At 39.1% G+C, this 21,549-nt stretch overlaps 3 protein-coding genes across 7 annotated transcripts; 2 read left to right on the top strand and 1 right to left on the bottom strand.

The window, feature by feature from the left end:
* Positions 1 to 125: 125 nt before the first annotated feature.
* asb16 (ankyrin repeat and SOCS box containing 16) lies at positions 126 to 5,218 on the bottom strand. Of its 4 annotated transcripts, none has more exons than XM_079409898.1 (8): positions 5,052 to 5,217; positions 4,420 to 4,706; positions 4,036 to 4,303; positions 2,259 to 2,667; positions 1,368 to 1,451; positions 1,166 to 1,279; positions 758 to 989; positions 447 to 681 (listed from the first exon to the last, which is right to left on the bottom strand). In XM_079409898.1, the coding sequence occupies exons 2-7, from the start codon at positions 4,643 to 4,645 to the stop codon at positions 804 to 806; spliced, it is 1,287 nt and encodes a 428-aa protein (XP_079266024.1). In that variant the 5' UTR covers positions 4,646 to 4,706; positions 5,052 to 5,217; the 3' UTR covers positions 447 to 681; positions 758 to 803. The 4 variants fall into 4 exon arrangements, with proteins under 4 accessions (XP_079266021.1, XP_079266023.1, XP_079266024.1 ...); XM_079409896.1 differs by having other exon boundaries at positions 4,420 to 4,801; positions 5,052 to 5,211; XM_079409895.1 differs by having other exon boundaries at positions 126 to 989; positions 4,420 to 4,801; positions 5,052 to 5,218.
* A 727-nt stretch (positions 5,219 to 5,945) lies between these two features.
* Positions 5,946 to 15,388, top strand: LOC306869124 (uncharacterized protein). 2 transcript variants are annotated; one of them, XM_079415739.1, is made up of 6 exons: positions 5,946 to 6,079; positions 6,360 to 6,568; positions 9,584 to 9,690; positions 9,826 to 12,618; positions 12,736 to 12,953; positions 14,538 to 15,388. In XM_079415739.1, exons 2-6 carry the CDS (start codon positions 6,385 to 6,387, stop codon positions 14,638 to 14,640), a joined length of 3,405 nt encoding a protein of 1,134 aa, XP_079271865.1. In that variant the 5' UTR covers positions 5,946 to 6,079; positions 6,360 to 6,384; the 3' UTR covers positions 14,641 to 15,388. The 2 variants fall into 2 exon arrangements, with proteins under 2 accessions (XP_079271865.1, XP_079271864.1); XM_079415738.1 differs by lacking the exon at positions 5,946 to 6,079 and adding an exon at positions 6,143 to 6,244.
* A 2,319-nt stretch (positions 15,389 to 17,707) lies between these two features.
* Positions 17,708 to 18,590, top strand: LOC306868521 (E3 ubiquitin/ISG15 ligase TRIM25; the record flags this gene model as incomplete). Its single annotated transcript, XM_079414729.1, is given in 2 exon segments — positions 17,708 to 18,235; positions 18,237 to 18,590. Coding segments are annotated over 2 exon segments (882 nt in total).
* Positions 18,591 to 21,549: the final 2,959 nt, after the last annotated feature.

The raw sequence follows: 21,549 nt of genomic DNA, 5'->3' as shown, positions 1-21,549 counted from the left end.
ACAAAATGTATAAAACTAAACATCAATAAAAAGATGAAAATTTAAGTTTTTTGGTTTGTAGTTATTGACAGATGTCTATAAATGATATATAGAAATGTATTTCTATAAATAAAAGGACACTCAAGGACAAAAATGGTTGTATTTTATTTCAAAATTACGCAAGAAAAATTACTTAAAACTGTAGCTCTTTATTTGTTTGTTTGTGCATTGATTGATTGATTGATTGATTGATTGATTGATTGATTGACAAATCCAAATTCTATTTTGCAAATCTGGTAGTTTACAAAAAAATCTGATGTAGATCTACAATATACAATATAATTTCTTAATTTTCAAAATGTAAGAAACTAGCAACTGTACTAAATAAAGAAATTGCACTCCAACAGTGAGAGTGTATATTTGTATACAACATCAAAGCAATAATGCATTCAGTTAGAGCCAAGAGTGCATTTCCATTTCTTTGTTTATTTCACATTGTTAGAACCGCCACTGGCACATATTAAGGCACTACCCACCTATCTGTATCAATATCACATTTGCTGTGCTTTATGTCAGTCTGTTAAGCCACTGTGGTCCTCTCAGTTCAAAGCCTCTGACAGTCAAAGTCCCCAGGGCACTGTCCCATTTGGCCCGGGGCCATAATCCACATTACTACTGTTGTCAAGAGGCATCCAGAGAGATCTGAAACCATCAGACATCAATTTATAACAGCATTATATTTATCAAATATGCTAAATATTCTGAAAAACAAGTTCACCCCATTGTTTCCAGTCAGCTATTTTTTGTTTGTCTAAAAATGCAGGTCAACGGAGCAGTCCTTCATTATGCAGCAGGAGATAATCTTTTAAAGAGCTGGGAATGTTGAGCTGGACTATTGCGAAGGGACACAGTGACCCTAGATGGCGACGGAGCGCACAACGGCAGAGGTGCTGAAGAGAGCGCAGCTGACCACTCATCTGTCTGACTGCATCGAAGAATGACCGATGCTCCTGAGAATACAACAAGTGTCTTTTCATTAGGATGAGATATTAGTTTCTGAATGAAAATGTAAACAGATCAACCACTGTTGATAAAAACAGCAGTGCATATCCAACCAAAATGCAAAGTACACCTACTGTATAAAATACAACTAATAATACTAATACAAGACAGATTTCAGAGAGACCTTTAGTAGTTCCTCTGGTATGTCCTCTAACCACTCCTCACATGCTGGGATGACCGGATAGCAATTCAGCATTACCTCCAAAGTGGCAGGAGAGGACAGACAGAGTTTCAGCATCTGGGATAAACGCAGGCAGATATATACAATGAGAATTCATGCCAAAGTGTAGGTAAAGTAGGTAGGACACATAGCAGTCTGCGCTTACTCTAGGGGAGGGTAACTGTGCTCCATAGTTAAGAAGAGATTGCGCCACAACCTCTGGCTGCTGGTCTGGGTAATCTTCTATTACCTGCCAAAATACAGAGAGAGGAATTCAATCTTTTGGAATACTTAAGAGTTTTATGTTTCTTATGTTCACCAAGACAGCGTTTATTTGATCAAAAATACAGTAGAAACAGTAATATGGTGAAATATTACAATTTAAAATAACTTTTTCTATTCGAATATTTCTTTAAAAGTCATTTGAAGAGTTTATTTGCAAAAACATTTACAAAAATCATGTTTTTTATTATGTTGTCATGTTTTATTGTGTTTTATTGTTAGTTAGCTGTATTTTTATTTTATTTATTTTTTGACCTAATCAAAAGAACCCAATTGCAGTTTGATTGAGGTTCATTGGAATGCACAATGAAAAAAACATGATTTCTGAAAAATGTTAAAGATGGAGTTATCTGTTTTTGCAAATGAACTCTTCGTTTATTCCTGTAATGACAAAGCTGAATTTTCAGCATCATTACTCCAGTCTTCAGTTTCACATGATCCTTCAGAAATTATTCAGCAGAATTTCAAATTTTGGGGTGAGCTGTTTCAATAAAAGGTGCTCTTTATAGATTATAAAAATCAACATCTAAAAGTAAAAACAGGATCTTGCAAAAGTCTTAACCCTCTATCCCAGGGTTCTTTAAATCTTTCCCTGGAGGTCCAATCTGCCGCAGAGTTTAGCTCCAACCCTGATCAAACTCACTTACCTGTGATTTTCTAATGATATTGAAGACTCTGATTAGCACGCTCAGGTGTGTTTGATTAGGGTTAGAGCTGAACTCTGCAGGAGTGGGCCAGATTTGAGGATGCCTGCTCTATCCTGTCATCATCCCACCTGTAACAGGCAGTCCAGGGGTGTGTATCCAGCACAGTTAGCTACGTCTGCACAAGCCCCATGTTCCAGCAGCAGCTTAACTATGCGGGGGCAACAGTTCCCACAGGCGTTATGCAGGGCCGTATGCTTCTTCCTCCCAGCAGTCTGTGCATCAGCCCCGGCTGCTAGCAGCTTCTGGACAATACGCAGATACCGTCCTGCATCTGCAGGCCTCTCTGCCCCAGCGCAGGCTGCGTTCAAGGGTGTCTCACCCTCTTGGCTTCGAGCTGTCACGTCCCCTCCATAGGACAAGAAGAGCTCCACATGGTCCTCCAGTCCTCTCCTGCAGGCCACGTGAAGGGGGGTGAGACCTGAGTCGCGCTGGGCCACGTTCACCAGCGCACCACTGGTCACCAAGTGCTCAGCACACCTGCAGAGAAGATTGTTATTGTGTGCCAAAAAAAAATTATATTTTCAACATGGTGTGACATTATGCAGTATGAATCACCTTTTGTTGTATGGACAAAAGCTCTGAACTCATGCCAACATCTCTTTTAGTGCTTCACAAATGAAAGACAATGATACAAGTCAGAGTGATGTGAGGTTAAATGACATTTTAATTTTTTGTTGAACAAAAAAGTTTGGGATTGTGAGATTTCCTATGCTTACAAAGGCTGCATTTATTAGATCAAAAATACAGTAAACAGTAATATTGTGAATATATATTTTAATATAATTTAAAATGTTAATAAAACTTATTCCTGTGATGTCTAAGCTGAATTTTCAGCATCATTACTCCAGTCTCACATGAACCTTCAGAAATCATTCTAATTCACTGATTTGGTGCTCAGGAAACATTTCTTTTTAAGGTAAACTAAGTTTAAACTAGGTTTATTAATGCTGAAAACAGCTGTGCTGTTTTTTCAGGGTTTTCTCTTTTGTTGGTTAATAGAAAGCTCTAATGAACAACATTTATTTGAAATGGAAATATGTTGTAACATTATAAACAGGGTTTTATAATTAATAAAACTAAAACCATTTTAAAAAAAATGTTGTTTCTTGAAATAAAATAAACCTTAACTGAAATAAAATATTTAAGAAAAACCCTTCGGTAACCCTATACTTAATGGCTTTAATGCATTATAAAGGGTTAGAGTGTATAATGCATTATAATTATTCATAATGTGCATTGTAATAAAAAATATATTATTGTAAATAATTATAACTAAATTTAAAATGCCTATTATCAATGAATTGATAAGTGTTATAATGTATTAACTGTGGTTACAATTATTCGTGAGATTGTACAATGCATTATAAGGTGCATTACAAGGCATAATTATTGCATTAAAACCACTTTTATAATGCATTATACATAAAGGCTTTAAGTAAACCTTTTCAGCTAGTTAGTTGCCCAGGCAACATTTTAGTTAAATTTGATGTACTAAAATAACTAAAACTGAAATAAAAATTAACTTAATAATAAAATATATAGATAAATTTATAAAAAGAAATAGTATGAATGGCAAAAACACAAAACAAAATTACAAAAATTTAACTAAAAGTAAAATAACACTGATTATAATTGCCGTTAGTCACTTCTGAACAATTTAATGCATATTTGCTAAATAAAAAAATCTTACTGACCCTAACCTACTTTGAAAGATCTTGATTTTGCTTGTGAGACATTTCGAACCATGTTCTTTAAATATTAATTTTGTTTGTTTGTTTTATTCATTACATTTGACATTTTGTCCCGTCATGTTCCCTCTGACTGTGTGGAGGGAGGCCAACTCACTGATATGTTTCTGCTGCATTACAGAGGTGCAACGGGGCATTGCCGTCTACAGCAAGCAGGTCTGGATCAGCCCCATGGTCTATGAGCAGGCGCACACAGATGTGATGGCCTCCAGAACAGGCATCATGTAAAGCTGTACGGCCGCCTGGGTCTGCATCCACCTCTGCTTCCCTAAACAGCAGCTCCTCGACACAACCGGAGTGTCCCCTGCTGGCAGCCAGACGCAATGCAGACGTCTGCTTTACCTTTGTGGTAAGAGTCCACATTCCTGCAAAAAAATAAAAATAAATAAATAAACAAAATGAGAGGAGAGAATTCACCCAAATACACCTAAACGCATAAGTTTGTTTGTGTGTGTGTGGTGGCTGTCTATAAGGGTCCTACCCATTTCCGGGGCCCACATCATCTCCTCATGTACGGTCTCCATCAGTGCATTCACCATGCCTGGGTCTTTGAGGACGGTATACACTCTCTTCATATCCCCACACATAAAGATGTTATGGATGGCTGGGTCTCTGCACCGTATTTGGGGTGGTGGAGCACGTACTGTCTGGATCCTCTCGTTTCCATGTCGGAGTCTGGGGGCGGCAGGTAACGGGCGTCTTGTCATAGCCCTCCTGTGTGCCAGTGCCCGCCTGGCGTCTTCCCAGTCCTGCAGCTCCTGCTCCAGCCTTAAGGAGCGCAGAGAGGCAGAAGTGAAGGCAAAGGTGTCCCGGGACATCCCAACAAGAGCTTTTGTATTTAGAAGTGTACTAGAGTTGTACACCTAGAACAAAAAGCATTGGCACAGAAATTGTGTCCTTGCGCTGTAGGAGTGTTAGTAAAGCAGCATTGCTCAATAGGCATGACCTTTTCCAATCAGCCATAGGAACACAGTTGAATAAGTAAAACCCCTATATATGGTACCCAGCAAGTTTTGCCTCTGAGTTTAAGGAACAGACTAATAAATCACATTAATAACATGCAATAATAACACTGAGAACAGTGTATATGCTCTAAAGATAGGGTCTTCCTACCTTGAATGCTCTTGAAGTTTCTCCTGCACAGGCTGAACTTAAATAATCAATATAAACTTGCTTAAAACAGGTATGTATAATAGGCAAATATTTGCTATTTCTGTTAATAAAACGCCCGCATGCCCCTTCAAGAACGAAGCTGCCTGTCACAAGATACTGTTGACCTGACACATGGTGGAGCTCTGGGTATTAATAGACTAGAATGTGAGCAAATATGTTCCTGCACTAGCACGATATCGCCTGTAGATGGTGCGTCAAATTATGGTTTGGCCATATCACCAGTAATGTGTAAAATTCAAAACAAAATATTACTCACTGGGAAAGATACATTTGGGGTGACATCGTTTTTATGAAAATTCAGTACTCATTCACTGCAAACTATTTTATGCATTCACCAAAATAATACTTATTATTATAACTGTATTAAATGCATTATACATGAAATTATTTCAGTTAGCTATCTTTTTGAGTTTGTTTTTATCAAAGGCTGTTGAAAACCTAAGATTGGTGCCTTTACATGCTAATTGCACCTTTTGTTTTGTAAGGGTTAATATATTCATAAGAAACTATTGAATTTCTAAAAGTAGTAGCAGGAATAAAATCTTATGAGCAAAAACCTAATTTTACTTTATTATTTTATGAAAAAGACATTGCATGTCGCTTACCCATTTTCTGTTTTTATCTACCCATAAACGCTTTTTTAATGACTGGGGTTTTTAAATGACATGACATGGGACAATAATAATTTATGGAAATAGATTAGAAAATAATGATAAAAAATAATACAATAAATAACGAATACATTAGGTGCAAGACCTTTACTCAAGATTTCCCCAGTTTGCATGCAGCTCAAGTCATAAAAACTTGTAAAAGGCGCAATTTCACATCGTTTGCGTTCTTACTTTCACTTTTATTTCTCATGTAAGCGACGCCAGGCACGAAATAGCCTAACGAAATTACTTTAAAGGGGGACATACTCTATTTTAAAGGAGAACATAGCGACGAAGTGTTGATATCGAGACACACAGGTGAAAAAAAAATTACATTACATAATCATGTTAAAAAACGCGAGTGTAACGGCGTCTCTTCTCACGAGCTGTTGTTAGTTACACTTCCTGTGTGCTCGAGCTCCGTACACAAGCGGTGGACAGGACAACGACTTTTACGTCCTTTTGGTTATTATAATGAGGAAGGTAGTAACTGACAAAGCTGGAAAAGATATTTCGATATTTATCTGCTCAAATGGCTTGCTTGGTGACGCATTAATAATTATACCGCCCTTCTCCACTTGTGTTTACTCAAAATCAGTGTTTATAGGTGGCAGCCCTGAAGGATGGCAGAGGAAGGCCGCACGGTGTGCGTTCACGGTTTGCCCACAGACGTGGACCACGAACGGCTCCGGGACAAGCTGTTGATTCACTTCCTACGCCAGAGGAACGGAGGAGGAGAGGTCAAGTCGGTCACTATCATCGCGCGGACACCTCTGCGTGCCCTCGTCTCATTTGAGGAGAGCACAGGTATGTACATGACTGATGACTGCTGGTAAACATCAGAGTAAATGCTGTCATGGATATTGGTGAAATAGCTAAGGAAAAGTGGGGTAAACTGTGCCACTTTACAACCTAAGTTGTCCTCTAAATATTAACACAAATAGTTGTTTTTGCAAAACAAATGTAATTTAAAGTCGAACATCCAACAAGTTAAATATTTTCTACTATTTTTTCTCTATTACTATTACTACTATTCTCTATTCTTTTTTGTTTTTAACCATAACTTGAAACTGTATTGAAAAAATCTGAGTTATTGAACTGAACAGCTCAGGGTTCATAGAGGGTTGCTACGTCATAAAAAATATTAAAGTTCAAAAGGTCTTAATGAAAAGTCGACAACATGCTTTGGTTAAAATTTCTCAATGGTAGTGTAAAACAACACTCTTTTTACCCTGTCAAAAACAGCTCTGTTCACAACGACCCGTTTCGGTGCATGTTCCTTTAAATATGGGGTGTCAAACCCAGTCCCTGGAGGGCCGCAGCCCTGCAGAGTTTTGTTCCAACCCTGCTCCAACACACAAACCATGTAGTTGTCAAATAAGTCTGAAGGACTTGATTAGCTGGATCAGGTGTGTTTATTTAAGGTTGCATCTAAACTCTGCAGGGCTCCGGCCCTCCAGGAACTGCGTTTGACACCTCTGCTTTAAATGCTAATGAGCTCTGCTCACCCCGCCCCTCCCTTCAGTAGGGTGACGAGCCATTCTCTGAGACTGTTAACTTTAGCCGCGGAACTTGCTAACTAGCGCATTATTAGGTAGGGGTTGCACAGACTAGTCAACGTTAATGTTCTGCCTTGGAGGAGCATCTCGCTGCAGCCTACAATATCCAGGGGACGTGGTTGGATCCAGATCCAACTCCTCCCACCTTACATATACCTAAACCTACCCATCTCCACCCCTAAACCTACCAATCTCCACCCCCTAGATGTGGATCCAACCACACCCCCTGGATCTTGTGGACTGCAGGGAGCCCTACTTGCTGCCATGACTCTTTAAGCTTGATGTCGACTATTCGTTGGTCCTATAGAGGGCGCAACAGGATAAGAAATCTTTGAAGGACTTCCACATATTTACGCTCCATTTCCAAACAGTTAAAATGACAAATAAATGTATACTCCGAAAGCACGATTATATTACAGTATGCTCAAAATTGAACGGGAGAATGCACGTTTTAAACAGCTTATTGTACAGGTAAGTTAATCGCCGTTCCAATCTAATGCGCTGCTGCACTGTAACACACACACATAGGCTACAGACAGTAGCTCGTACATCACGTGCAGATCTTTGAAGGGCTTACAGAATCATTCAGCGCGGAAATGTATCGTCGACACTATTCTGTGATTTCTCAGTAAAATAGCTTAGAAACTGAAAAGTTCTAGCATATATTTCTTAACTAAATCCCACAGCTTCACTACTAGTAGAGAGACGCTGCCAGGTAGAATTAATTCACACACGCAATCGCTCTCACTAATGTATTCATATAAATGTCATCTTTACTGTGCTACTTTATCTGTATCTGATTTAGAACGAGCAGAAATCTGTGAGAAATATAACGCCCCAAAGACAAAATAACTGACAAAAATTTGTGACCGGCTCGAAGACTTGGAGGGCAAAACATCCATAGAACTGTTGCACAAGCGTGTCAATTTTTCATCTGTTTCCCATCTGTTTGGCTCTTCATAAGCAAACAATTTACATGGTTTTATCAAAGTCCCTTTAAGGCAAGTCATGTCACTCGGCGGCCATCTTTGAAACACCTCTCGGGCGTGCAAGTGCAGCTCCTATCTCTTTGAATGGGGAAACATCAATTTATTTTTCAGGCTAGATAAGCCAGTGCGCATTCGCAGTCCTAAGCGCACGTCTCAGAATGCTGACTGTTTCTATAGCAACCAGGACTTCTAACGGCAGCTGCAGTGATGTACTCACTTTACCGATTGGCTCTTTTGCTCAGATAGCGGAGATTCCTTCAATAAAACGGCCATATTGAGCGTTGTATTTTTCCCCATTCAAAACTATACGAGAGACACGTCTTGGGTATTCTATAGTCTTTGGTTTTATCCACCTTTTTCTTCAACACAGAAGTAAGCGAGTATGTTCGAGACTTCCTGTTCATTAGCTGCTGTAGGAAAATAACGAGAAGAATAACAACATGCAGTAAACGGTAAAAATGTTTGCATTACAAACCAGTGTTCATAATTAAGATAATACATTAAAATAATATGGTAAGACACCCATTTTCAATATCTAGCAGCAAAACAAGCTTTTTTGTACAGCTAAAAATAGCTGGCGTGGATGAGACTGGAAGCTAGGCCCATACTATTTACAAATGGCCACGCCGGTCTTACAGGAAGAAAAAGGCGGATACACTGAAACTTTACTACATTTTATAATACTGTATATATTTTAGTACCTGTATATGTTTTCATTGCTATTTACTTTGGTATTTTTACTTTTCAGCATAAAGATGTGGACACATCTTTACCCCACTTTTTATATTTCTGGTGCATACATTGAATTTCAGTGCATTTAAATGTCATTGCCAAAGTAGGTGATAGTTGGAAAAAATCCAAAATGCACTGATTGGCAGCCAGACGGCTGGCATATACCTAATGAAGTCTCTGGCTCTTGCTAGCCGATTAGTCTGCCAAGGCTACATTTTAGTTGTCTAGTCAGTTTGCTGATAAAGTGTATGTGTGGGGGGTGGCCAGGTTGTGACAGGGTATTCTTTATGTCCTGTCAAGCCTGATTAAAAGTGAGTTTTCACTGTGCTTGTGTGTGCGTCTTGCAGCAGAGTCAGATAAGTTCGAATCAGTGTCTTTGGTGAGACAGAGAGAAAACAACAATTGATACTTTTATTGATCAGACATTATGAAAAATTCACTTGCATCTGTGTGTGCAAACATCTTATTTGTTAGTGTGTAAACTGCTGAGCCAGTCTTTGCCTCTCAAATGAGATTGATCCTCTCTTTCTGGTTTTATTTAGTGGTCCAGAGCGTACTTCGTCATCATCCTCACATTTTACAGCTGGATGGCATAAAATATGAACTCTCCCTGAGTCTACCAAGACAAGAGTCCCAGAGTCTAAATAAGGTTTGTTGACCGTATAAGCATTGCATTTGACAGCTTTTTTTTTTAAAATACAAGGTCCATTTCCCAATCGTATCCATTCTAGTTTTCATTTTGTTTTGACACAGTCACACAGCTGATGTTCTTGCACTCCTTTAGGTGATCCTCGATATGACTGTGACTATAGATTGCAGTCAGCTTCCTCATGGTGCAGAGACTCTGAATGTACTGCGCAGTGAGTTTCCTGGTCTACGTATGCAGCGTTGCTTATTACAGGACACATGCACCTTGCAAGGCAACTACTCTGATTTTCAAGGGACCTTTCCTTATATGCAGACATTATTTAATAAACACCTTTCAAAAGCTGAATACCCAAATTTAAGTGGAGGTCAAAGTCTTGAGAAGAGAGAAGACCTTGCAAGTGTAAAGAATTGGGCCAGCTTTGCATCCCAGTCTTCAGGAGATGTCCGCTCTATATCCATGGCAGGTTTAGGACATGTGCACTATGGACGTCAAGACAGCAATGAAGCCCTCAATGAACGCATTATTCAGACTAAGAAAAGCAAAATGGGGGAGGGGGCAGAGTGCAGGATAGATGAAGCTAATTTGGAAGATCTTTCGATCATCATGGAAGCTGATGTGTTTGCGTACCTGCAGAGCCTTAAGGAGTACAAGCAGATACTGCAACTTCATGGAGTGCAAGTGGTTCACGTTACATCTGAAGGGGTCACCACCCTGTACCTACAGTCAGAGGTCCCAACCGGGTCAGGGGTTAAACAGAACATGCGTCAAGCCCATAAAGAGCTCAGGCAGCTTTATCAACAGCTAGAGGGTTGTCTGAGAAAAGACCAGATTAAAAAGGGTGCTCTTTACATGCCAGACGGACTGACTTCAGCATTAAAAAAGGTGCAGTTAGTACTGCCTAATGTTCTGCTTAGCTATGACCAGGACATCATTTATATAGTTGGAGAGAAAAGTGAGGTGTCTCAGGCCAAACAAATGTTACTGCTTGGAGGGGAGGAAGACGTGATGCAGAACTTGACAGAAATGCCAGCATCCTCTTCCATATCTCCATCAGCATCCCATGAATCCTTAGAGATAGAGCAACAGTTTAAGAGAAAAAGTGAAGTACACACTCCAGTGCCCCCTAAACTGATCGGCTCTAGCGCTGAACGAAAAAGGGACGTTGGGAATACAAAAGAATACAAACTAGCGGCTCGGTTTAAGAGCTTTGGGCTAGGGGAGATGGGTGGAGACAAAAAGAGTCTCACAACCAAAATGGACATGCTAATGTTAGACCCAACGCCACCCATAAGGTCTTCGCTTGGCACTGCAGGCGTACTCAGTAATGAACTGACAGGGGAAGTAACTGAAACATTCAGGATGACAAGTCCAAGCTGTACAGGAGAGGATGTCCTGTTTAAAAACCAAGACCCTCTATCTGTGAATACATTTGGTGGAACTACCTTCAACACATCCAAGGCCAAACCAGCTACTGCCACTGGACTCACTTCAACATTGACCACAGGAGTCAAAGTTTCAGTGAACACAAGTGGGAAAGCCCTATCAGCCAGTACTACTGAAGTGAAGACATCTGCTCCCTCCTCAACATCACTGCCCACTTCCAAATCCCCCTTAAGAAGAGCTAATAGTTTCTCAGGTCGGCCACACCTTAAAAATCAGGTGAAAAATAACCAGATTACAGCTAAGCCAATGATTAGCACACAAGTTTATCAAAGAGCAAGATCCAATAGCCTCAGTGGTGGAAAACCCAATGAAGATTGTCCGATTCCTACAGTGGAAGCAGAACTAACTGTGTCTTGTGTAATGTGGATGTACATGAAGGAAGCCTATGGCAACCAACTTGATGCAATAAAATCTGACTTGCAAATGATTGAGAAACAAGCTGGCAAAAGTGAAATGAGTGTGACACTGAAAGGCTCTGATTCATCAAAAGTTGGAGAAAGTCATCGGCAGCTTCAGAATCTAGTGGCTATGGTAGCCAGCGACTTTTTCGTTCAGCTGTTAAATTTGACAGAGCTTGGCGTAGTTGAAAAAGATAAACTGTTTGAAACCTGCTGCTTGAATGTGCAGTCACGTTTTCGCAAGGTCATTCTGCACACCACGAGGAACAGCATTTACTTGCTTGGCCCAAAATTGCTCTGCTCTCAAGCCAGTGATATCTTTAAGGAAGTATATCCTGGGCAGAGGTCTCCATCCTCAGCACAGATGAAGACCTTGCAGGAGGGTGTAGATCAAGGAGCAGCCATGTCTTCTTTGAGCTTATGGTCAACAAAAGCTGATCACTCGAAGTCTGATCAAAGTCTGAAGGAGTTTCCTTTTCAGGATACAAGTCAAGTGGCTCAGTCTAACAGCAGTCGCAAGAGTGAAGGACAATCAACCGAACCGAAATCAGCTACATTGGAAAGGTTGGAAAACCCTAGATCTACTAAGGATGTATTAAGCAAGATAAACTCACAAAGCCAATTTACTTATGCCAGAGAAGACGCAACAAGACAAAAAAATGATGGGCCAACTTCTAACACACTTTACCAAGATACCTCAATGACTTTGAAACAGACCAACCTGCTGCCATATATTGTTTCAGAACAATGCGTGTGTGGAGAAAATAATCCAATTGTGAGACGGACCACCTGTGGTGTCATCCTTTGCTCTGACTGCCTACAACTGCATAAATACTGCCGAGTGTGTGGAAAAGAAGAGATGAACTCTGAGAAGAAGGTTCTGGGGGATCCGGTTCACAGTTGTAGCTCAAAAGATACACAACAGGAATATCAGACTCAAGAGCAGCATTCACGACAAGACGACAGCAAAGAACATAAGGGAATCCAAGGCACTATGTCATGTGTGGAGTTGACTTTGAGTCTTCCAGGCTATAGCAAATACACAACGGCCAAGATCACATACTGCATACCTGACGGCATACAAAGGGTATTAGCTTTGTGTATTATATTTTAGTTTATTAAGTAAAGCATTGTAGACATATAGCTTACAATTGTGCAAAATATCTTATAAGTCATATATTATAATATTACACATCTCTTCTAGGATAAGGATCCCTGTCCTGGTTCACCATTCGAGGGGGGTCAATTTGTGGCTTATTTGCCACTCAACCCAAAGGGACAGAGTTTATTGCCTTGTCTGGAAAAGGCATTTATTCAAGGCTTCACATTTACTGTTAGCTCAAGCAAGAAGGCTGGTGGTGATGCAAAAGTAACCTGGAGCAGGATCCCCCACAAGACCAGGGTGGATGGAGGAAAGAGTGGGTGAGTCCAGATGCTAAGTTGTACAAACACTAAGCTTGCAAAGATAATTATATCTGGCTGGTGGCATAGACATGTTGATGTGTGATTTCTATGATTTTAGAGAGTACAAATTATCTTATTACTTATGTTTTCCTAATATAATTTTAGCAAGGATGTGTTAGTGCTAGTTAGCTTAACCACAGGGGTGTTTGCCCCAACTACAGTGTCTACAAACTAGGATCTCTTTTGTAGTAGAGGGCAGGAATTTTTATTATTTTGCAATAATCTGTTACATGACTGTGACAGGATATCCATGGCATGGTTAAAACATTTGCTGTCACTCAGACATTGCAAGTTGAGGTGCCATGCTTTTTAAAATTCCAGTAAAATTTTTAAATTTAAATTAAGTTTGCAAAAGAGAATCTGTAATTGTAATTTAAATTTGATAAGGAAGTTGAATTAAATTCAAATAGATTTATAGAATGTAAATTTTAGCTGACTTTTGACTGACTATAATACATGTTTATTTTGTGCTACAACAAATACATGAACATATTTATGTGCTTAACTTGCAATTGTACTTTTAGTATACTAAACTGTTATAACTTGGTGTCTGCTGAATTGGAACAACTAATTATGTACTTAATGCACTTTCATTGTGGTCCAACTAAAGCTATACTGAAGTATATTTGACTGTTTATACTTCAGGTACACTTTAAATATCTTGCATTTAAAGTCTGATATTATAGAGAGATCATACAGTCTTTATTAATAGTGATATTAAAACACGTTAGCCATAATATTAAGAAATTTGCATTGTGCAATAAATACTCCAAAAAAGTTTCATTATAATTTTTCAAAGTCTTGAGAGATATGTCACTAAATATGTTAATGGCTTTGTAGTATAGTTAGTATGATATAAATGTATTTTAAATAAATATGATAAAATTGTAAAAAATGTTTAAAAAACTGTAAGCCTGATAATATACTAAATGTTGATTTATCTTAGTATATTTAATGTGTGGACTGGGAGAAAGAACGAGATGGTCCTCACTGCAGAACACAAGATCCAGGTGAGTGATTGGATCTAGATCCAACTCCTCCCACCTTACATAGACCTAAACTTACCCGTATCCACCCCCTGATCCCTAAACCCACCCATCTCCACCCCTAAACCTACCAATCTCCACCCCCTGATCCCTAAACCCACCCATCTCCACCCCTAAACCTACCAATCTCCACCCCCTGATCCCTAAGCCCACCCATCTCCACCCCTAAACCTACCAATCTCCACCCCTAAACCTACCAATCTCCACCCCCTGATCCCTAAGCCCACCCATCTCCACCCCTAAACCCACCCATCTCCACCCCTAAACCTACCAATCTCCACCCCCTGATCCCTAAGCCCACCCATCTCCACCCCCTGATCCCTAAACCCACCCATCTCCACCCCCTGGATGTGGATCCAACCCCGCCCCTGGATCTTTGTTCTACAGTGAGGGGCTTCTGGAAAGAACGCTTAATTTCTCAGAATGCATTGATTTGACATTTAAAATATCCAATTCAACTTTTTGTGTGAATGTGAAATATTTTTGTGTGCAACAGTGGATATCCAGACTCGACCTACCTTACTCGCTTGTGTGAGGCACTGGTGGCTCATGGGATTGAAGGAGTACCTGCAATTAGTCAAGATCAAGCCAAATCCTGACCTTGAGAATAACACAAATCATAAAAACCACAAAGAATTAGTAAGCTGTGCATACTTCTTTTTATATATTTCCTTCCTAGAAATGTAAATCAAGTGACAATGTAAATAATCTAAATATAATACTGATTGTAAAAGACCACAATCTTTTTATTTGAATGTTTATACAGTATTTCTGTTAAGTTATTTGTTGTTGTTTTTGTACTTTTATACTCATTTTAGAGTGCCATTTTCATTCTCTCATCATGTTCTCTCAACATAATGCTCTGTATATTCTGAATCAGTTGAGTATGCTTTCAACGGAACAATGATCTTGTTTTATAGGTTGTGTTTGTTAGTCACTGTGTAATTAAATTCAACAGTCCAGCAAATCTCTGAGCTGTCAAACTGTTTCACCTACTCAGGCTTTTATAAGTGGTATGAATATTGAATCTGTGTATTATTTTGTTGTAAAACCATAAGGAAGGTGCATCATATGTAATAGATTTTGAATAAGCAGTAGGTGGCTCGCTAGATTTTTTATTTTTTTTTTGCAAAACATGCGACCACAATGCTAGGGCATTATGGGTAATGCAAAAGTGTTAATTTGATTTTAGGGTTATTATGGCATTGTAATTTTTCAAAGATGTACTGAATACTCAATAGTTAGCTACTCTAAACTCTTGTCTAATATTACCTTCTTAATTTTTGAATAACCCTGCTTAATGATATGGCTCATATGTCTGTAGGCTGAATAAAATTCCTTCCAGTAAAATGAGTTTTTACTGTGCATTGTACCATATACACATGAATCTTATCAATATTTCCCTTGTTCTGTCTTTCCACTGTACAAAAGCAAGTACAGCAACATTCCTGTGCTTTTTCCTAATGCGTCAAAAGGAATCTGTGCAACAGGGTCATATTTGGCTTTTCCCTGTCTTTCTTTTGTGAATCTGTCCTAATACAACAGAGGCTGGAGATTCACTCAGTCATTAGCAGCTCAGCTCTGCAGACTGTCTGGACCTTCTCCAGGATGAACTGGGATCAACAAGAAGCGACAGGGTACAGCTGCCCTGAGTCAACCAAAACACTGACTGCTATAGCCATCAGGAGATTTAAAGAGACAGCTTAAAAACTGCACTCTCAAACAAACCATTATGTTGAATATAGCGTCGGCAACAGGACAAAATCCAACTGGGCATTTGAAGTCAGTGCTGAGCTCTCATAATGATAAACTTATGGAGCTTATGGAATTTACCTGAAATATTTGCATGAATCAGCTTAAAGCATTAATATTTGTGGCCCAGTCAGTATAGGATAGACAGACAGACAGACATGTATGTATAGATCAATAGATGGACAGACAGATAGATAGATTAGACAGACAGACGGGAGATATATGTATAGATAGACAGATGGAGAGATGTGTAGATCGATAGATGGACAGACAGATAGATAGATAGACTGATTAGACAAACGGGAGATATATGTATAGACAGACAGATGGAGAGATGTATATATCAAAGGATAGACAGATGTGTAAACACAGATGGAGAGATATGTATAGATAGACAGATTTAATGTCATATTTCAAATGAAGCACATTAGTAACTTTCCAAATAAATTAATGTTCAGCATTTGTTTAAAACAAACTGTCGATATTGTGTGATAACATATTGAACATGATCAGTTTGTTCCCTCTGGGATGTTATTTTCCCTGCATTTCTACTCGAAACCCAGCCAGCACAGAGCCGACCCCCACAGTCCTCTGCTTTCAGAGCAGAAAACCTGCCTTTGGCAGTATTCCTGGTCTCACCGCTGCATTGTCCATCAAAATGGCTGAGCTGAGAGATCTGCTGCTCCAAGAGCAACTCAGCGGTCCTGCAACGATTCCCTGCAGACAGAGTTTCTACATGGACTGCACCAGCAGCTGCTGGCAGTACAAAACAACCGCTCCAAGCCCTGTAGTTGTGTGTGGTTAATATTGTGGATAGTTGTTGGTCATTTGTAACATGCTGTTTGACATTACCACAAACTGAAAATGTAAAAAAAAAATATGCATACAACATTGTTTTAACAAATTATTCTAGATTTTATGTAAATGTATAATATGCACTCGATTATAGTGTTGAATTATGTCTGCAACTTACAGAGGTAGCTGTTGCGATCTGTGTAATTGAACTCGTACCATAGGGGGCCAGATTATTTCTAAATGATCAAACCCATGGATCGTCTAAGAATAAATATATTGCTTTGTTCAACCTTTTGAAATATTTATTTCAATGCATGTTGCTCGTGATCAGCTGTTTGATCTAAAGGCCCATGCTTAAAATTGTTTTAGTTTTTTGGAATATTTTTTTTTTTTTTTTTAAATAAAATACTACTTTTATTCAGCAAAGACATTTATAATGTTGCAAAATATTTATTTTTTAAGTAAATGCTGTTATTTTGAACTTTCCATTAATCGAAAGAATCATAAAAAGGATCAGTTTCCATAAAAATATTAAACAACTGTCATGAACATTGATAAATGCTGATTTCCTGCTCAAGAAACATATTAGAATGATTTCTGAAGGATCATGTGACAGACTGGAGTAATGGTTCTGAAAATTGAGCTTTGCATCACAGAAGTAACATTTTAAAATGTATCTATAATTATGTAATATACTGTTTTAACTATTCTTGACCAAATAAATGCAGTTGTAGTGAGCATAAGATATTTTGGAGAGAAATGCCTTATTCTCATCACGGCTGTGTTTATTTGGTCTATCTATCTAGAAAGCACAAGAACAAGGATGAAAACTGTTAAAGCAGCTCAATAACTTTTCTACTCTAAAATATGGGTGGGAAAAAATAATAGGTATGTCAAAGGTTTTGGCTTTTAGCATGTTTTCTTAGGGGAAAAGCAATTAAAAAATACTTTGATGGTTTAACCTGTCTAACAGGTTACTGTACTAAAAACACAAACCTGTTCCTTTTTCTTTCTCTTGCAGTCACTTGCTCGCTATGGGACTTGATTACATAGTTTATGGTGTAGAGAGAGAACACTAAATTTATTACAGCTAATTATTAGTTAAGATAACTGTGTGAAATGGCAGAGGAGTGTTTTGAAGATCTCGATCCGTTCAACTGTCCCATCTGTCTGGATGCACTCCAGGATCCAGTGACGATTCCCTGCGGACACAACTACTGCATGAGCTGTGTTAAAGACTACTGGGATAAAAATGGCAGCAAAGACACTGGTTACAGTTGCCCTCAGTGCAGGAAGACCTTCTCGCCTCGACCTATCCTCAACAAAAACACCATGTTTGCAGAAGTGGTGGAGCGGTTTAAAAACACAGGCCTTCAGGATCCTCCACCTACACGTTATGATGGACCTGGACACACGGAGAGAGAAATCTGCACAGCAAAAAACTCCAAAAACGTCAAGATGTGTCCAGAAAGTGGGCATGTGCGCTGCAGGGCCCACCTGAGATATCATAACAATGGCTCTCCCAGAGAAAAGCACACCGTTATTGTTCTAAGCAGGGAACCTAAAGGAAATATTTGTTTGCAGCACAACAGGCTATTGGAGTTTTCTTATCACACAGACCAACGGTCCATCTGCCCACTGTCTTATTAATGAAGCCCACCAAGGACATGAAGCGTTTTCATCGGCACCTCAGAAGACGAAGACTTTAGAGTGCAGTACGACTCTAGAGAAACGAGAGCACAGGAGTAAAGACAAAACAACAGGACAATGTAAAAAGAGAACTCATGGCTCTAGGCATAGACATGAACACAGGAGCGGACAGCCCCGGGGCTCACATGCTAAAAGAGGGCATCAAACACACCGGCATAAAAGTAGTAAACACAGAGATAATTCACATGGGCACGGTCATGGTGCTGGACACCAAAAGAGACGACTGGGAATCATGGTCATGACAGGACCTGGCACTAGAAGAACCTCTGCGGATAACGTTAAAGCAGTTTAACCTTGATTTTGAGAGTGTTACAAGTGCCATGTTTTCTAGAGGAATGTTGCTTTTGCTAGATTCAGACATCAACTGAAAGCTTACATTTCTTTTGTGAGTCAGCAATCCATTTCTGGATGCATTTTATGTTCATTCTATTGTATTTCTGGATAGTATTCATTTGAATTGAAAACAATTCAGTGCTGGTGTAACAATTATGTTGAAACACCTGACACACCTAAAATAACCTGTATTTTATACATATTAATTATACATTAATTACATCATTAAATGTTGAAAATAGCCTATTTTGAAGAGTTAAGAGATTTCCTGAATGTTGATATGATTAAATGGATGTTTTTTTTTTTTTTGTTCAAAAAAAAGCTGCTTATTTACTAAAGTAACTTGATTTTGTGACTAGATTTCAAGTGAAATTTCATGACTTTTCAGTTGTTGATTACTACATACATATATAAATAAAACTTAGGTTTATAAATGTGTGCTCAGAAAAATTGTATTGAGGAAGGAAATGCCCATTACATTTCCTGGCCTGGAAAGACCGTGCGCGTGTGCATATGTATATTAAGTGTGAATTAACTGATTTACTGTGCTTGTAGTTCAGTTTGGATTCTCCAATTTTTTCACTACTCTTAAATAAAATGATTAATCATTATCTTTGTCTTGTTTCCAGTAGAATGTCTAAACATCCCTAAAACACATTCACATCAGAAGGAAAATTACATTAATTGTAGCAAAATGTGGTTTGATTAAAGTCAAAATACTCGTGACAGGTAAGAAACCAAACTACTTGTTTTCCATGTAAATCAAGTTCTTACCACATCAATAAATAGGAAAATATATATATTTTTGGTTAAGCATGTGCCTCAATTGTAATTAGATTTATCTTAAAGTAAATTCTTAGATATATAGTGAAAGTATTTTTGCCAAAGCCTAAGAAAGAAATGATTTGTGGTGTATAAGTGTTTTTTTCCCCCCCTCAACAATAAACGTAATATGGTACACTGGAAAATATTATAAATAAAACTACCCAGTGAGAACATTACGTGTTGTAAATGACAACATTGAGTTGGAAAGGAGATCAGATCGTTACTCTCTCTACATTACCTCAATTCAGACTGAAATAAAATCCCCTTCAATAAACCCAAATAATAGGCATGTATGGCTGAAGCATGTTTAATAACGACTCGGTAAACATCTCTTTTAGTTATGCTCTTTAATTAGTCCTGGAAAACATGTAAGGCAAAATGGTCACATCACACACAGAAGCATTATGAACTCTACGGTCCTCATGACCACACGCAGTCCAACCAACCCAGAGTCAAGCACAGAAACAGCAGCACTTCAGATTCTCAAAATTATATGAAGAAAGTTGGAGGGCTTCAAGAAAAAACAAACAACCCGTGGTGCTTCTCTGACGTGTGTGGAGGGGGAGGAGCATTAATGCTGATTGATAGGGGCGGGGTATGAATTTAGAACCAATCAGTGAACAGGAATGTAAGGTGGTGCTTCTGATTGGCTCTTGTCAAAAAGCCAAGCAGGAAAGTTGGAACTAATTCACAGAGTGCAAACGGAGCCTTTTGGGACTCGAGATCTTTCCAAACCGTCTCTGAAGTCACCATGCATCCTTATTAGCGCAAGTATGCATCCGAATGTACATAAAAAGTGCATTAAGACCGCGAGATGAGTGCAGTGTGCATTTGCGAGACAAAGATAGACCTGTTACGCTGAGCATGTGTGGGAAACGGTCCACAATGACTCACTGTTTCTCATGTGTGCCAGACAAAGAGGAGGCAAATACATCTGCTATATAAATTTAGAGCTAAAAGCCTTCCCAAACTTAATTTCATTAGTGGTTTCATTAACGCATAAATTAATAAATACATTTACGTATCTAACATCGTAAATAACGTTTAAGTGTGATGCGATTCAGCGCTGGTTAAGGCTGCATTTGCAGCAGGAATTCTGCACTCTGCAAACCTGAGGGGCGTTTCCGGTTCTGGCAAAGCTATTGGATTGAGAGACTGAGGAAGGAAGCAGCTTGGCTCGATCAGAGCCTCTCTCTGGCTCCCAGTCGCACAATTCCATATCCACGAGGGACACTCGCACCTGCAACTGAGCTCATTGTGGAGCCGTTGTGAGCTCCACCAAAAAAAAAAAAAAAAAAAAAAAAAAAAAAAAAAAAAAAGGGGGGGGGGGGGGGAATACTCCAAACCATTACACTATAATAATGTCTTAAACCTTGAGAGATTTAAAGTGAGCATTCCCAGCCCAGATGTCATTGTTTTTGGGTGTGGGTGCTCCGAACGGTCTCTGAATGGACCCAGCGGCCCGTAACGCTAGCCAATGCAAGACAAAACCGAATCGACAGCCGCTCTGATGTCATAAGCAGCCAAGATGAGTTCCAGAACCGGAATGTCGCTGCTGGATCGTCTGGAAATGAAAACACAGCAGGGCTTGCTCGTGAACGGACCTCTAAGACTAGATGTTACAGGCATAGTTCACCCAAAAATGAAAATTCTATGATTTACTCACCTTCATGCCGTTCCAAATCTGCATGACTCTTTTGCACAAAAATATATTTTAAAGAATGATGGGAACAAATCCTCTTTTGGTTACCATTGACTTCCATTGCATGAACAAATCTTATGCTTCACAGATAAAGTCTCCCAGGTTTGAAACGACACAAGGGTGAGTAAATGACAATTTTCATGTTTGGGTAAACCATCCTTTCAGGATCGCCATTAATTACGGTACATTTACTGAGAAACAAAACGACGAATAGCCAGCAAATCCTGAAACCGCTTGGAAAACTACACAGACATGAATCGTTCGTTCTGACTGCTGCAGGATCTTTTTGTCGGGTTATCAGGTCATAGGTTAGAAAATACGCCCGATTTCCTATTAACACCCACATGATACAAGAGTGCATCCGTAAACAACAGTACACCTGATCTTTTCC

Source organism: Barbus barbus (genome assembly GCF_936440315.1).
Source record: "Barbus barbus genome assembly, chromosome: 4".
NCBI lineage: Eukaryota > Metazoa > Chordata > Actinopteri > Cypriniformes > Cyprinidae > Barbus > Barbus barbus.
This window is presented reverse-complemented; position numbering and strand designations above follow the sequence as displayed.

What these genes read in the sequence shown, in the direction of transcription:
- asb16 (XM_079409895.1), bottom strand. Translation starts at nt 4,756, where the DNA reads ATGTCCCGGGACACCTTTGCCTTCACTTCTGCCTCTCTGCGCTCCTTA. An exon ending in CACAGTTACCCTCCCCTAGA is followed by an intron (nt 1,280 to 1,367) that starts GTAAGCGCAGAC and finishes CGTTTATCCCAG; the next exon opens with ATGCTGAAACTCTGTCTGTC. An exon ending in TACCAGAGGAACTACTAAAG is followed by an intron (nt 990 to 1,165) that starts GTCTCTCTGAAA and finishes TTGTATTCTCAG; the next exon opens with GAGCATCGGTCATTCTTCGA.
- LOC306869124 (XM_079415739.1), top strand. Translation starts at nt 6,385, where the DNA reads ATGGCAGAGGAAGGCCGCACGGTGTGCGTTCACGGTTTGCCCACAGAC. An exon ending in CTCATTTGAGGAGAGCACAG is followed by an intron (nt 6,569 to 9,583) that starts GTATGTACATGA and finishes GGTTTTATTTAG; the next exon opens with TGGTCCAGAGCGTACTTCGT. An exon ending in TACCTGACGGCATACAAAGG is followed by an intron (nt 12,619 to 12,735) that starts GTATTAGCTTTG and finishes CATCTCTTCTAG; the next exon opens with GATAAGGATCCCTGTCCTGG.